Here is a 15,047-nt window from a genome sequence, read left to right as displayed (position 1 = left end):
TTTATTTTCAGAAAGGCGGAGCGGTTGGCTTGCTCTGCAAAAGCGAACAAAACGCATACCGCCTGCAGCGCACAGTGTCAAGGTCATCTCGGTCTAGGGCAAGCAGTTTTCTCTCGAAACTTCGCAGGGAAGCCGATCTAACTGAGGGAAATGTTGTGCGAAGGCTATAGGGTCCTGCCTCCCTGGCTCCTGGAACACTAAAGGACCCAACGGGTTAGTACGCAGCTGTTGCCATCAAATCAAGCTTGCCGTTTTCACACACAACATGGAATACTTGGTGGCACAGGATAGCAGCTGTACGCCTACCGCGAGCAGCGTTCCGGTCCCCTTTATTCTCGGGCTACAAGCAGATAACCTCACGTTGTCGGAGGGCACTCCTTCAGAAACGCCGCAGCCTTCGCAAGCACCGGCGATCGAACTAGAGATCTGCACTACCCCTGATCACGCAAGTGTGGAGACAGAGCCGAACACGACTGCGGCGTCACAACCTTAGTGGGAACAACGCGCTCCGGATCGCTACGGTGAGTCCAAATGAGAAGTGTTTGGGATCAGACTGCTGGTACGATCTGTGGGGAACTCGGCGCTGACGCCCGTGGTTGTACCTGGGTCGCAAGCCCCAAGGGTAGCGTTGGCCTGGCGGCCTGGGGTACAACTGGAAGCATCCGAAGGTCCCGGCAAAGCATGAGTCGACTGGTAACAACAAAACAACTTGTTTATTTTAACATCGCAAAGAGTTGGCGGTCAGGTTTGACCGAAGTAGAGAGACGGGAGAGCACTTCACTCAACAGAAGAAATCGGAGCCCTCCTTTTGGCGTCCGGGGGCAGCTGTTTTTATACTCTCGCAGTTGAGGGCAAGAAGGAACCCCTCAAAAGACGAGCACGTGAATGTACAATGGGCTAATGGTGACGCACACTGTCGTAGCGATGCCGTAGCACCATGACGAGCACGATCTCGTAGCACCCTGTCGAGCACGATCTCGTAGCACCCTGTTGTAGCGCTGCCGGTCGGGCACAATGACTGTAATGAGAGGATGGTCCCTGCTTTGGCATCGCCTGTTTCGGGCACAATGACTGGAATGAGAGGATGGTCCCTGCTTTGGCATCGCCTGTTTCGGGCACAATGACTGGAATGCGAGGATGATCCCTATGCGGTCGCATCGCCGCAGTCGCGCCTGGAAACACCTGGCGATGAGTGTTGCGGCGACGACGATCGGGCCAAAATGTCTGCCGCCCCGCCGCAGTCGCGCCGGCAAAACCACGTGTCGCAGGCGAAACGCAACAGACCGCCCCGCCGGGGGAAGGAGATCCCGATGGACAGGGGACTGCATCCGCTGTCCGGAGGGAAGTCGCTCGATGATGCTCATAACCGAAGTCGGGCGTCCCTCGACGTTTCTCGAGCGCAGCGCACAGAGAAGGCCTCGTTCTCTAGTTCAGGTTCGCACGGGACACTGCAAAGTGACTTCGGGAGAGTTCACATTTTTGTTCTCGTTCCCGGCAAGCGTTAGAACTACGCTGAAACTCAACCGCTCAGTCAGCAAGCACGGCACAACCCTCACTAAGCCCTCCCAGGCTCTTTCCCCTTTTTATACCACTGCCTAGTTCCTTACAGTAGTCTAGCATCACTCAGAACGCGTCCACAAATTGAAATATTGCACTAGAAAGCATATCATCACTTTGAAACACTAAACAAAAGCAATATGTTAAAAAAAATCCTGCCTCAGGAAGAAAAACATCAGTAACCAACAATTTTGAGGCTGATTCCTACGTTAGGGGCTTCGACTTAAGCCATCGGCGTTACCGTTGAGACTCCCCTTTTTGTAACGCACCTCAAAGGAATATTGTTGTAAAGCGAGGCTCCAGCGCAGGAGGCGGCCATTTTTGGGAGAGATGGTCTGCAGCCATTGGAGAGGGCAGTGATCCGTCTCAATGATAAACCTCGAGCCGGCTAGATAGCATGACAATTTCTGAACGGCCCACACGAGACACGCACACTCTTTCTCGGTGGCGCTATACGCCTGCTCACGACTGGACAGCTTACGACTAGCATACAGGACGGGGTGTTCTACTTCTCCATTTTCCCGTTGGCACAGTACAACGCCCATGCCTCGCTCACTAGCATCGCACTGAACAATGAACCCTTTTGTATAGTCTGGCGATCGTAGCACAGGCTGGCTTGTTAGGGCACTCTTTAGGACGCTAAAAGCTCTTTCCTTTGTCTCGTCCCAGACGACTGTTTGAGGCTCTGTCTTTCTTAGAGCATCCGTCAGGGGAGCCGCGATATCAGAGTACCTAGGGATGTACCTCTGATAGTAGCCGGCGACACCCAAGAACGACCGAATATCGGTCTTTGTGCGCGGTTGCGGAAAGTCTCGCACAGCGGCCACTTTTATTTCAGAGGGGCGGCGACGACCCTGACCAATCACGTGACCGAGGTAGACAACCTCGGCCTGTGCTAACTGGCACTTAGGAGCCTTGACTGTCAAGCCCGCTTCGCGCAGGCGGGTTAGCACTGCCCGCAAGTGTGCCATATGCTCAGACCAGGATGCGGAGAATATCGCTACGTCGTCTAGATACGGTAAAGCGAATTCTTGCTGTCCCCGCAACACTTTATCCATGAGGCTTGAAAAACAGTATGGCGCGTTCTTCAAACCAAAACTCAACACTTTAGGACGGAATGTTCCCATTGGTGAAATGAACGCCGCATACCTACTAGCCTCTTCTGTAAGTGGAACCTGCCAATAACCCCTGACAAGATCTAGGGTGGAAATAAACTGAGCGCTACTAACTTTCTCAAGGCGCTCCTCGATGTTAGGGATCGGATAAATTTGATCCTTAGTGATGGAATTAAGCCTGCGGTAGTCGACGCAAGGACGAGGTTCCTTGCCCGGTACCTCAACTAAAATCAAAGGGGAGGTATAATCACTCTCACCTGCCTCAATAACACCGAGCTGTAGCATTTTCTTTACCTCAGCCTCCATAATATCGCTCTGGCGGGGTGACACCCGATACGCCTTGGATCGTACTGGCTCTGGGGAGGTAAGTTCTATATCATGAGTAAGTACAGAAGTCCTACCAGGCCTCTCAGAGAACAGACCTTGAAACTCTTGTAATAGCTGGTGTAGTTCGGTTTTCTGCTCGGGCGACAGCGGTGCTTTACTGATAAGGTCACTAATGACTTGACCGGTGTCTTCCCTGTTCGTCACTGAGCCTAGTCCTGGAAGCTCGACCGGAAGCTCTTCAGGAACGTTTATCATCATGCACACCACTGCTTCCCTTTGTCTATAAGGTTTGAGCAGATTACAGTGGTAAACTTGCTGTGCTTTCCGCTTTCCTGGCAGACTTACCACGTAGTTAACGTCCGACAGTTTCTGAACAATTCGTGCTGGGCCCTCCCACTGCACGTCTAGTTTGTTGTTTAGCGATGTGCGCAATATCATGACCTCATCGCCAACCTCAAAACGACGGGCCCTGGCTGTCCGATCATAATAAACCTTGGCCCTCTGCTGGGCCTTTGTCATTGCTTCACCTGACAACTCCTGTGCCCTTCTTAAGCGTTCGAGGAGCTTAAGCACGTACTCCACCACGACTGGGTCGTCGCCCCTACCTTCCCACGATTCTCGAAGCATGCGAAGCGGAGATCGAAGCGAGCGACCGTACACCAGTTCAGCTGGCGAAAACCCCGTAGCCGCATGCGGCGCGGTCCTTAAAGCAAACATCACCCCAGGCAGACACAGCTCCCAGTCAGTTCGATGTTCAAAACACAACGCTCTCAACACGCGCTTCATGACGGAGTGGAGCTTCTCAACGGAATTCGACTGTGGGTGGTACACTGAGCTGTGTAGCAGCTTTACCCCACACCTTTCGAGAAAAGTTGTCGTCAAAGCGCTAGTAAACACTGTGCCCTGATCTGATTGAATTTCTGCAGGAAAACCAACTCGCGCAAATATGGACAGTAGTGCATTAACTATCTCAACTGAGCTGAGTTCTTTAAGCGGCACTGCTTCAGGGAACTTTGTCGCTGGGCAGATCACAGTCAAAATGTGTCTGTACCCCGTGGCTGTTACCGGCAGAGGTCCCACAGTATCAATAACGAGCCGTCTAAAAGGCTCCGTAATGATAGGTACCAATTTCAACGGCGCCCTCGATTTGTCCCCTGGTTTGCCCACCCGCTGACAAGTGTCACATGTCCTCACGAAATGGTCTGCGTCCCGAAAACACCCTGGCCAATAGTACTCTTGCAAGAGACGGTCCTTAGTTTTCTTAACTCCTAGGTGTCCGGACCACGAACCCCCGTGTGACAAGCGCAACAGATCCTGACGATAGCATTGAGGCACGACCAGCTGATCGAACTCCACTCCTCGGCGGTCTAGATACTTCCGGTACAGGACTCCACCCCTTTCCACAAAACGCGCAGTTTTCCTGGCGATACCTTCTTTGACATTGCAGCGCACGTTTTCCAGGCTGCCATCCTTTTTTTTTGCTCGGCTATCAAAGCCGTCCGGCTGACTTTTAGCAACCTATCAAGTCCGTCTGACGTAGGCGCGATGAGCAAATCAGTAGATAGCTCTTCTAACTTTCCCGAATCGGGATTTTCCTCTCCAGTATCTGGCGCCTTCAACGCTACAGACTCAATTTTATTCAGTTCGGGCGTGCTCTGAATATCAGCTTGCTGCGCCTCTGACCCTTTTTCGTTGTTTGATAACGTCGGCCCCGCAACTACCGCCTTTGCAGCGAGCTCCCGAACCTTCGATCTGGTTAAGGCCTGAACACTAGCTTCACCAAACAAAAGCCCCTTCTCGCGCAGGAGGTGATCGGACCTGTTTGAAAATAGGTACGGGTACTGGGGTGGCAGCATAGATGACACTGCCGCCTCTGTCTCAAGCGCTCCGAAAGGTCCTTCAATAAGCACCTTTGCTACTGGCAGACACACGCTATGAGCTTCCACGGCTTGCTTGATCCATGCGCACTCGCCCGTGAACATATGGGGTTCTACGTAAGACGGGTGAACTACATCCATCGTTGCTGCGGAATCGCGAAGCACTCGGCACTCTTTCCCGTTCACGAGGAGGTCTCGCATGTAAGGCTCGAGAAGCTTCATGTTCTCGTCAGTGCTGCCTATTGAAAAAAACACAACTTTTGGTGTTGTTTCCGGACACTGCGCCGAAAAGTGACCCGGCTTCTGGCACGTATAACACAAGCGCGCTCGCCTCATCTCGAACCGCTTTCTGCGTTTGGCTGCCGCCGTCTCTTTACGTTTGGTCGGACTGCTTTCACTCGCATCCTCACTACGCGTGTCCCCCTTAAATCTCATGGGCGTGAACCTTGGCCTCTCAAACTGGGAGCCAAATTCACCCTTTTGACCGTCCTTAGCTCCGCGAGCTCGACGCGTCACAAACTCCTCGGCTAGCTCAGCGGCTTTAGCCACCGTACAAACGTCTGGCCTATCCAAGACCCAGTATCGCACGTTCTCCGGTAACCGACTATAAAACTGTTCTAGCCCGAAACACTGCAGAACTTTATCGTGGTCACCAAACGCTTTCTCTTCTTTGAGCCACTCCTGCATGTTCGACATAAGCCTATACGCAAACTCTGTATAAGACTCACTTTTGCCTTTCTCATTTTCCCGAAACTTCCGACGGAACGCCTCCGCAGACAGCCGGTACTTTTTTAGAAGACTCGATTTCACTGTGTCGAAATCCTCTGCCTCCTCTCTATCCAAGCGAGCGACTACGTCGGCCGCCTCGCCGGGTAACAAAGTGAGCAAGCGCTGTGGCCACGTTTCCCGAGAGAACCCCTGCTTCTCGCACGTTCGCTCAAAGTTAACCAGGAACAAACCAATGTCCTCTCCAAGCTTAAACGGCCGCATCAGGTCAGTCATTTTGAACAATACGCGTTCTCCTGCACCGTGTGCCTGACTTCCATTACGAGCGCGTTCCATCTCTACCTCGAGACGCTTCATTTCCAAAGCGTGTTCGCGCTCTTCTTTTTCTTTCTGTTCTTTAAGTTCACGCTCTTCTTTTTCTTTCTGTTCTTTAAGTTCGCGCTCCTGTCTTTTTGACCTCTCCTCAATAGTCTCAAGGCATTCCGACAGCTCGTCATCCTCAGCCTCTAACTCAAGAATAGCCTTTAGCAGTTCAGGTTTTCTTAGTTTGTCTGAGACATCCAGACCCAACTCTCTTGCAAGCTCCAACAATTTCGGTTTGCGCAACGACTTCAAATCCATGGCTGCTCTGAATGCTGCTTTCTCTACTGCTTACTATTGTCTTGCCGCAAACTAACCCGGCAGCAACGACAACCACAATTACCAGCTCTGTTTCTGACACTAACAAAAGCCTGGCAAAGCTCAGAAGAAGAAAGTCCCGCACTCACCAAACCTCGCAGGCAGGAATTCCGCGCAGTCGTTCCGCTGCAGGCAACCAGTCGTCACACAGGGCTCGTTGCACTGCTCCCGGATCGTCGTTGAGCTGCTCAGCATACCGTCAACTGCATCTCTTCGCTGCTGGCCTCCGTTGTCGCGATCTCACCGCTGGCAGACAGTTGTTTGAAGTCGGAGGCGATCCCACCGCTGCCACCAGATGTTTGGGATCAGACTGCTGGTACGATCTGTGGGGAACTCGGCGCTGACGCCCGTGGTTGTACCTGGGTCGCAAGCCCCAAGGGTAGCGTTGGCCTGGCGGCCTGGGGTACAACTGGAAGCATCCGAAGGTCCCGGCAAAGCATGAGTCGACTGGTAACAACAAAACAACTTGTTTATTTTAACATCGCAAAGAGTTGGCGGTCAGGTTTGACCGAAGTAGAGAGACGGGAGAGCACTTCACCCAACAGAAGAAATCGGAGCCCTCCTTTTGGCGTCCGGGGGCAGCTGTTTTTATACTCTCGCAGTTGAGGGCAAGAAGGAACCCCTCAAAAGACGAGCACGTGAATGTACAATGGGCTAATGGTGACGCACACTGTCGTAGCGATGCCGTAGCACCATGACGAGCACGATCTCGTAGCACCCTGTCGAGCACGATCTCGTAGCACCCTGTTGTAGCGCTGCCGGTCGGGCACAATGACTGTAATGAGAGGATGGTCCCTGCTTTGGCATCGCCTGTTTCGGGCACAATGACTGGAATGAGAGGATGGTCCCTGCTTTGGCATCGCCTGTTTCGGGCACAATGACTGGAATGCGAGGATGATCCCTATGCGGTCGCATCGCCGCAGTCGCGCCTGGAAACACCTGGCGATGAGTGTTGCGGCGACGACGATCGGGCCAAAATGTCTGCCGCCCCGCCGCAGTCGCGCCGGCAAAACCACGTGTCGCAGGCGAAACGCAACAGAAGGGAGGAACGTGTTGTGTACAAGCGACGCACTGCCGCTCCTTAGCTGGAGGAACCACCATCGCGTCTGTAACGGGAGGCGAAACACCTTAATCGTGTTCCGAGAATTCTCCGCGGCCCCGAACATCCGGCTACTGCGCAAGGACCGGTGGTATGCTTCCTGACGCGCATGCCGCGCTCACCAACGCTTTTTTTTTTGTCGAAAGTAAACACCGTCTGGTGCTCTATCACCGACGGATGCGCATTCTTTTCAAAGACGGGACTCTACCCACAACGTAACAGTAGTGACATTCCAGAATCTAGTATTAGGTGGCAAGCGCATGAACATCAAAACCGTTGAATTTTTCGGACGACGTGTTGTAACAATGGATGCTTCAGTTGTCTGTACCTAACAAATATTGTTGAAAACTTGTCAGGTTCTGTTAAAAGCCTGTTGTATGCGTGGTTATTGGTGCGACTATTCCCACAATGGATCGCCAGCTGTGCCGTATGATATTATTCCTAATAGCCCCTATCATCACCAGCAGCAGCCTATTTTTATGTCCACTGCAGGACGAAGGTCTCTACCAGCGATCTCCATTTACGCCTGTCTTGCACTAGCTTATTCCGACTTGCGCCTTCAGATTGCATAATTTCATCACCTCAGCAAATCTTGTGCCGTTGTCTATTGCGCTTCCCTTCCCTTGGCGCCTATTCTGAACAGAACAGAATAGTACCTGTACTGTTTTACAAACAACACAAATGCCACAATATTCTGAACTTATTCAATTGTTTCGCAGTTTCCGAATACTGGCTTCTGTGGTTGAAGCGCAAAATATGCAGAGACGAAAGCTACTAGTTCAGATACACTGTCCTCTTTCATTAGTGATGCTACGTACCCAAGCTATACATGCATGAAACACCTTTCATTACGTATATACTGTCGCGAAGTGACCGAATTAGAAGATACTTCGGCTACTCCGTTTTTCTCTGTTCAAAAAATAAATGGTCTCACACAATTCAGGTAGCTATAAAAACTAACAGCTGTTTCCTCTACTACATACGCGGCATGCACAAAAAAATAAAAAGTTTTTAACCTCTTGTGAGAATTGTGAAATGAGAATGCACTAACGTGCATTCTCATTTTTGCGATGCGAAGAGGTTGCTGCGCTTAAGAAAAAGCGCCGCTCTTGAAACACTTGCAAGGTAAAGCGACATATCTACGCAGCGAAAGCACGGACCGTTCTAGTAGCCCCCGCGGCCAGCCTCAGCCCTCCATCAAGGCGTGCCAGAAACATCCCAGTTAGCATAAGTATACCGGACAGGGGCACGTGCGGGCCCACTGCTTCCTCCTGTAGATGTCTTGCCGTAAGTGCTTAAACGAAACGACGAGAGTCGAAGGTCGAAAGAGTGAAAGTAGCCCGCCTGTTGTGCGGCAGGCATTCTAGAACAGTGGGCACTTCTTCATTCGTTGCTCTCCGTGAAGACACCACTGAGGGCATCCCAATGTTTAGAACAGCTAAACATCCCGGAAACAGAACATAGCGGAATCGCTAGGTGGGTGCAGCGTTTCAGAAGCTCAGTGGCCTCAGGTGGTCTTTCGATCAGAAACGTGTAACGCATATTGCCACAACCATGGTCTCTTTGCCACCGCAGAACCTAAACGGCTATTGGTTTCTGCTGCTGAGCATGAGGTTAAAGGTTCGATGTCCATCTGGGGGCGGCGGCCGCGTTTGGATGGGAGCGAAATGCAAAACCGCTGGGGTATCGTGCTTTCGGTGATGAGCATAGCAGAATTTAAAGTGGTCAAAATTAACCCGGTAACAAAGCAACACAGCTTCCTGTGTTGCTTTGGAACGTCACAATCCGTCATTCCTTTTCGTCTCTCCACGAAAACTGCGCTGCTATATGTATCCGCCTAAGCGCGTAAGGTACACACGACATCAGAGTTACCGCCGACTGAATTTGTTTTTTACGGTCAAGATTATCCTTAAGGGGTTCTGGTTGGCTAGTCAGTTAGCCATGATGGAGTATGGCAGCGCACTTCGAAACAAGGACGTAAAATATAGTGAGAAAACACGAGCGCTGAGCAGATTATCCTGTGCTTTTTATGTATGCTTACAACAACCATTGGCCGAAATCTGCAATATTCTATTTGGCAAATATGTTACTCGCTCGCGTCGCCCTTCTCAAGTTCCTCCTTTTATTTGCAGTCATATATTCCTTACGTGAAGGAATATATGACTGCATATGACTATGCAGTCATATGCATATTACTGCATATGAGTGGAGATTAATAGAAGAAGAGAAGGTCCACCGTGGATATCGCCGACGTAGTAACAGTTCTCTGGTCTATAACACAGAGGGTCACTCAATCCGGTAACCTTCAGAAATAGCAGGCCTTATGTTGCTGCGATATGCGAGGCCATGGTCTCAAGATCTTGCTCGGGGTGAATGGCTTTCTTTCCAACTGATTTAGAGCTGTGCAGAGTTCATACCTGCTAGTAGTAGTAGTAGTATAGTAGTAGTAGTAGTAGTAGCAGAAGGAGGAGAAGGAGGAGGAGGAGGAGAGTCATAGCGCCATGCAGGTTGTGTTGGCAGAGCTTAGACAGGGTAGAATGTTTGTAAACTGAGACGTGGCGTGCAGCAATTCGTGCGTTCTCAGCAGGTAAAGCATGGGAGTTATATATGACGTGGTGGGGAGTGGCGGCGGCAAGGCCGGCGGCTGCGCACTCTCGAAAGTGCGTGTGGGTCAGCCTCGGAAGCGGCGAATCTCATCCCGACCTTCCTGCGGTGAAGGCGCCCAGAATCCAACCTCGAAGGTCGTTTCGCTCGGCTTGCGTTTCCACTTTCACCCTCGTGCCCTTCGCTGCACCGTCCTGTTTGCGTGCGCCGTAGGTGCCTCCTGGCAGCTGTGTAACAAACAGCACACCAAAGGTGCGGCGCACGTATGCGGTTGTACACGAAAATCTCCCGAGCTGTGATACAACGGGCTCGAAACATCGCCGGAATCATCTTAGGGACCCTGGACTGAGGGTTCCTCCCACACTGCTCTCGCCATTCAAATATTATTAATAAAGATGTTTTACTCTCTCTCTCTCCCAGTAAACGGCTGTTGACGCCATTGAAGCTGCCCTCCAAAGGTGTCCCTCCGCTGTCGACTAATATAGTGGCCCCCAAGGTTGTAAATTAGATGCAGGACCGTACCCTTATAGGTGTGGGCTCATCATTGTCGAAGCATTGATGGAGAACCGCCTCTGTGTATATTTATATAGACTTTGTGCGTCCAAAAAAAAAGATGGTCACGTGAAAATCAATATAGCGGGTGCTTCAGAATTATGCGCTTCACTTGTCCTTTACCCAACACGTATCATTTGCAGAACATTCACATGATTACCGCTGACCTTTGATAAAGATAATTAAGAGGCCTGCCCATGTGAACTATCAGCAAGCGTCTATTAGGACCTCTTTAGCCGCTTCGTTTCATTTGATTTCATGCGAAAGTTTATTGAGCTAGGCAGCGAAGTTTTTTTTTCTTTTTTGAATGTTTACGGAATTTAAAGAAAGAAAGAAAGTAACGATACTCTTTGCTCACGCCAGATGTATGTGCCAGCCGTGTTTATATTTTATCGTAACATATTGTATTTCTGTTAAACAACTGCATTTCTGTAGAAATTTAGTCATCTTTATTGGCCACCTATTGGGGGAAGGGCCAATATAAATTTTTTCCGGGTTGAGTAGGAACACGAATCAAGCAGTTCTAAAGCACCTGCGCTCAGGACAGCTATGTAAATATTACGTAAGATATGTAATAATATATTGTTACTAAGATAAGTTGCCGCAAGATGAACAAACGAGCTAGTTGGCCTAATGCTACCTATGTAATAGGGGTTTATGGTCAAGCTGCTTATGCAGCTCGACTCTCCCCATATTCACTGGCCAGATCAATGAACTTCTAACTTCAAACTCGGTTCACCAAAAGGTTTTGTTAGTGTCTCGCTAAGGCCTAACTACCGGAAGGCGACGTTACATAAGCGTTGAAATAACGCATAGCATCAATCGAATAAAGAACTAAATGTAACTCGGCCACACCACTTCAGCGCCTCAGGGAGTACGCGTTTGTAAGTAAATAAATAAATGAATAATACATATTGACCACCACCAGACAAATTGAGCTGAAGTAAATGAAGGCATAAGGTCAGGTTTGCTTCGACGCCCTCTGTGGCGATTTCCTCTTGCGTCATTGAGATAAATAAACATGTGGACGACTAACGCCATCCGTCGACAGCGAAAACAACTTCATTTCCGGAAGGAAAGGAGGATGGAGATTGAGGCATGCGCAACGATCAGCTGCCACGAGCAGCGCGAGTCATTCAAATCTCGAAAAGTAGCCGTGTTTCGAGATCTCGCTCCTGTGTGCCGCTGATGAGAGCAGCTGGTCCGCAGTGGCTGAATTTAATACACAAATAGTCTCGAGCGGTATGGCTGTTGGATAGAGGCATGCATCCCGGCGGAGCAGTTCTTGTAACACGAAACACGAGTATCCCTCCCATTAATAGGCATTCTATGTCCCAAGCGTTCGATATGACAAAACTAAGAAGCTTTAGTTTGGCGGCCTCCGCAGAGTGTTCCAGTGCGGATGTGTTCCGTACAACAATAGTGCAAGCTAGACTACTAACATGCAATACGGCAATACCGCATTACGGTCTCTCCTCAATTAAAAGGAAGTACAATAAGTTTTCAGGTGATCGAGAGTTCAACGAGAAAGTGTCTGGTCGCGTGTCATGATGAGGAAAAAAAGTTGCGATACCTGATGAAAGGAAAACTTATATGGGTAGAAAAGAAGACCTATTGCGGATCCATATAAGTCCCTCGGTCACAGACAATTATACCTATAAGAATACTCCTTGACTGATTACGTAATGATGTTTGCAGGCATCGATAGCTGCGGAGCTTGCTGCTCTTCGTAGCGCACTGCGCATAATTCGTGAGAAACCACCTCCAAAATGGAGTGTTTTTAGTGAATTTAAGGCAGCTCTATATGTATTGCTTATATAGTACAGTTGCTATATACTATAGTTCCAGAAATCTGAGAGCTCCCTCATCGCCTCGTCGAGCAAGGACACGATGTCACATTTCAGTGGCTCCCTAGCCACTGTGGCGTAATGGGCAACGAAGCTGCTCGATCTGCTCGCGAAGATGGCGTGCCGCATCCAATCCCACTGTCAATTAAAAGCAGGTGCAACAGCGAAACTTGGAGTGCTTGCGAATGATGCCACACAATCGTTGTGGAGCACACCTAGATTCCAGCACACACGTCTGCATCTACTGGGCCCCTGTCTTCGACTTCGTCCTCCACCGTGGTGACTATCCTGACCCTAGACAACAATATACTTTGCCGCGTGTGGCTTGGCATCGCTTTAATTTTTTTTTTGCATTCTGTTTCAAAAGAGGAGATAGTGTTGCGTGTGACTACTGAGGCAGCGAGGAAACTGCTGAACACGTTGTTTGCCATTGTCCCCAGTACAGCGCACACAGGCAGTCACTCGCAATCGCACTAGGCCGTCTTGACGACTGGCCGCTTTCTAAGCAGGCGGTCCTGGAACAGAGTTTGGGTAGGGGCTAGTTGGTAATCCATTGCAAACATGACGTACAGCGCATGCATACGCAAAGGCGTGCTCATGCCGGTTTTGTGCTTTGGTGGGGGAGGGGGGGGAGGCGCTTTTGTCTTAGGTGTCTTGGTATATATGCGTGCTACTCAAAATAAAGATCAGTTGGAAGCCTTCACTTCGTCGTTCTTGTTGTCCCTCTGTGTGTGCACGCGCTGCAAGTCAGGTCCTGGAACGCTTACCTATACAATAATTACACCACAAGTCAGTCAAGGCACTCTTGAAATCTTTGCGTTCGAGTGGCCTATTAGTGGGACTATAGTAATGACGGACGTTCGCCCCCTCCTACATTTTTTTTCGTGTATTTGCTTTATCTATCCTCTATTCATCCCGTCTTTCAACTCCCCTTCTTCCAGTGCAAGCTAGCAACGCAGGATCTCTTCCGGTTAACCTCCCTGCCTTTTCCACCACATTTCTCTCTCTCTTTATTTTGCCGAATGTATTGTGCACGTAAAAAAGGAGTAACAAATAAAAAATGTAATTCTAACCAACTTTCAAGGTGTTTGCATGATTTGCATTGTCCCCCGCCACAACAGCAGTATGCTGCCCATCGCTATATTCCCCCTTTTGAGCGGCAGTGCATTTCGTTGCCGTTGCTTAGCTCCTGCAAGTGCTCGTCGTAGTCGAAAGGGAGTTAAAGGAACCCTATATGTACAAGCAATAAATCAATTCAGAGGAATAATATATTCTTTCAAAACTTCATTTTTCTCAATATGGCCGTAGAAAGTTGATTACTCGAGCAGATAATAAAGGTCAAAATTCCATTTTCTAAACTTAGTGGCGAAACTCCTGCACGGGTACGTCAGGGTAACGTCACGAATTTCAAAGTACCTTCTTTTTTGGATTCCACAAGTTGTGGCTCAGCAGAAGTGCTTGAAACTTCCAAAATTCAGTCTTTGGTCATTCAGTTTAGAATACGATGTGCAATCTACCTTTCACCGATAAAAGAGTAACTAGGCTCGAGCAGTCGCGTTCAAAATCTATGACGTCACGGTGAGCTAGTGCGGAAATTTCAAGGTGGCGCCGCCACCTGTCTTTCGTTTTCGCGTCTTTTCTGGCTTAGCAAGCCTCTTCTGACGGTATACGAGTCGCTTATTTTTCTGTCCTTTTAGTGTAAGCGTAACATACTAATGCAACCCAAATAATTTTTTCTTCAGTGTCCTTGCAAGAGAAGAGGTGGGGACAGGTTGCAGGGCTGGAAGACATGGATGGTATGTGGTATTCCGACTTCGGCATTGAACTCCCCAAGGTCAACTGACTAGTGACCTCGACAAGAATATCGCACTACGTATGCAGTCGGTGTAACGTAACTGTCGACAAGTTGGTAAGCAAAAAGGGGGCTCAGTTAACTATTTTTCATAGCTTTAAAACAATAAGTTTAGAAATAGTACTTATTAGGAAAATTTATAATATTATGGTACGCGGTCTTTGATCACTCGGTCACTCTGCCCTGAACTGTCCAGAGCTGTGCAGAGGTTCATTGTCCTTCTCATTTCACAGTCACGGGTAACAGTTACCGATGAAGAATTTCGCAACAGTGCATACTTCTCACGGAGGCAAATTATTCGAAGAATACGTACGCGGTTCACAAAGCAGTACAGATTGTAGGAATACGCGCAGAGTTGTGGAGTGGAAGCAGTGGGAATTCCGCCTCGCTGGAGGGCTACCTCTTGCTATACAGAGTGAACCCGCATGCGTAGGCCGTAACGATGACCATGCGATGAGACGGCATCCGGCCGATCGCCTAACGAGGTGACGAAATTTTTCTGACGGCTCTCAAGGACAGCGCAAGAGCTTTGTTAGTGCCGCTTTAATGACTCCACGGCAGCGCGATCCTACAAGAACGCGCATGCAGGCGGCGAGGCTGGAGATTCGAGGCGTGCAATAGGTACGAGGCACGCAAGCACTCGAGGATAGCGTGGCGTCATGTATGGGGCAGCGGGCTTGTAAATAACTGACGTAGTTCGTGATTAGCCGGTGCAATGACGGCGTCATTGCAGTTTCGGGGTGATCACGAGAAGGCGCACGCGAACGGCGCATCGTAACGCTATATCGCGTTCGTGTGTAGCCCAAATAGTGA

General features: G+C 49.7%; 1 protein-coding gene across 1 annotated transcript in view; it reads right to left on the bottom strand.

The window, feature by feature from the left end:
• LOC142578214 (uncharacterized) overlaps positions 1-15,047 on the bottom strand; it is a 50,824-nt gene that overhangs the window by 25,505 nt on the left and 10,272 nt on the right. Inside the window, exon 4 of the mRNA XM_075687617.1 lies at positions 10,083-10,210. Within this exon, the coding sequence (XP_075543732.1) occupies positions 10,083-10,210 (128 nt within the window). The remainder of the gene's footprint in view (positions 1-10,082; positions 10,211-15,047) is intronic.

This window comes from Dermacentor variabilis, chromosome 4, assembly GCF_050947875.1.
Source record: "Dermacentor variabilis isolate Ectoservices chromosome 4, ASM5094787v1, whole genome shotgun sequence".
NCBI lineage: Eukaryota > Metazoa > Arthropoda > Arachnida > Ixodida > Ixodidae > Dermacentor > Dermacentor variabilis.
Note: the sequence above shows the minus strand (reverse complement) of the source record. Positions and strands in the feature narration are given on the sequence as shown.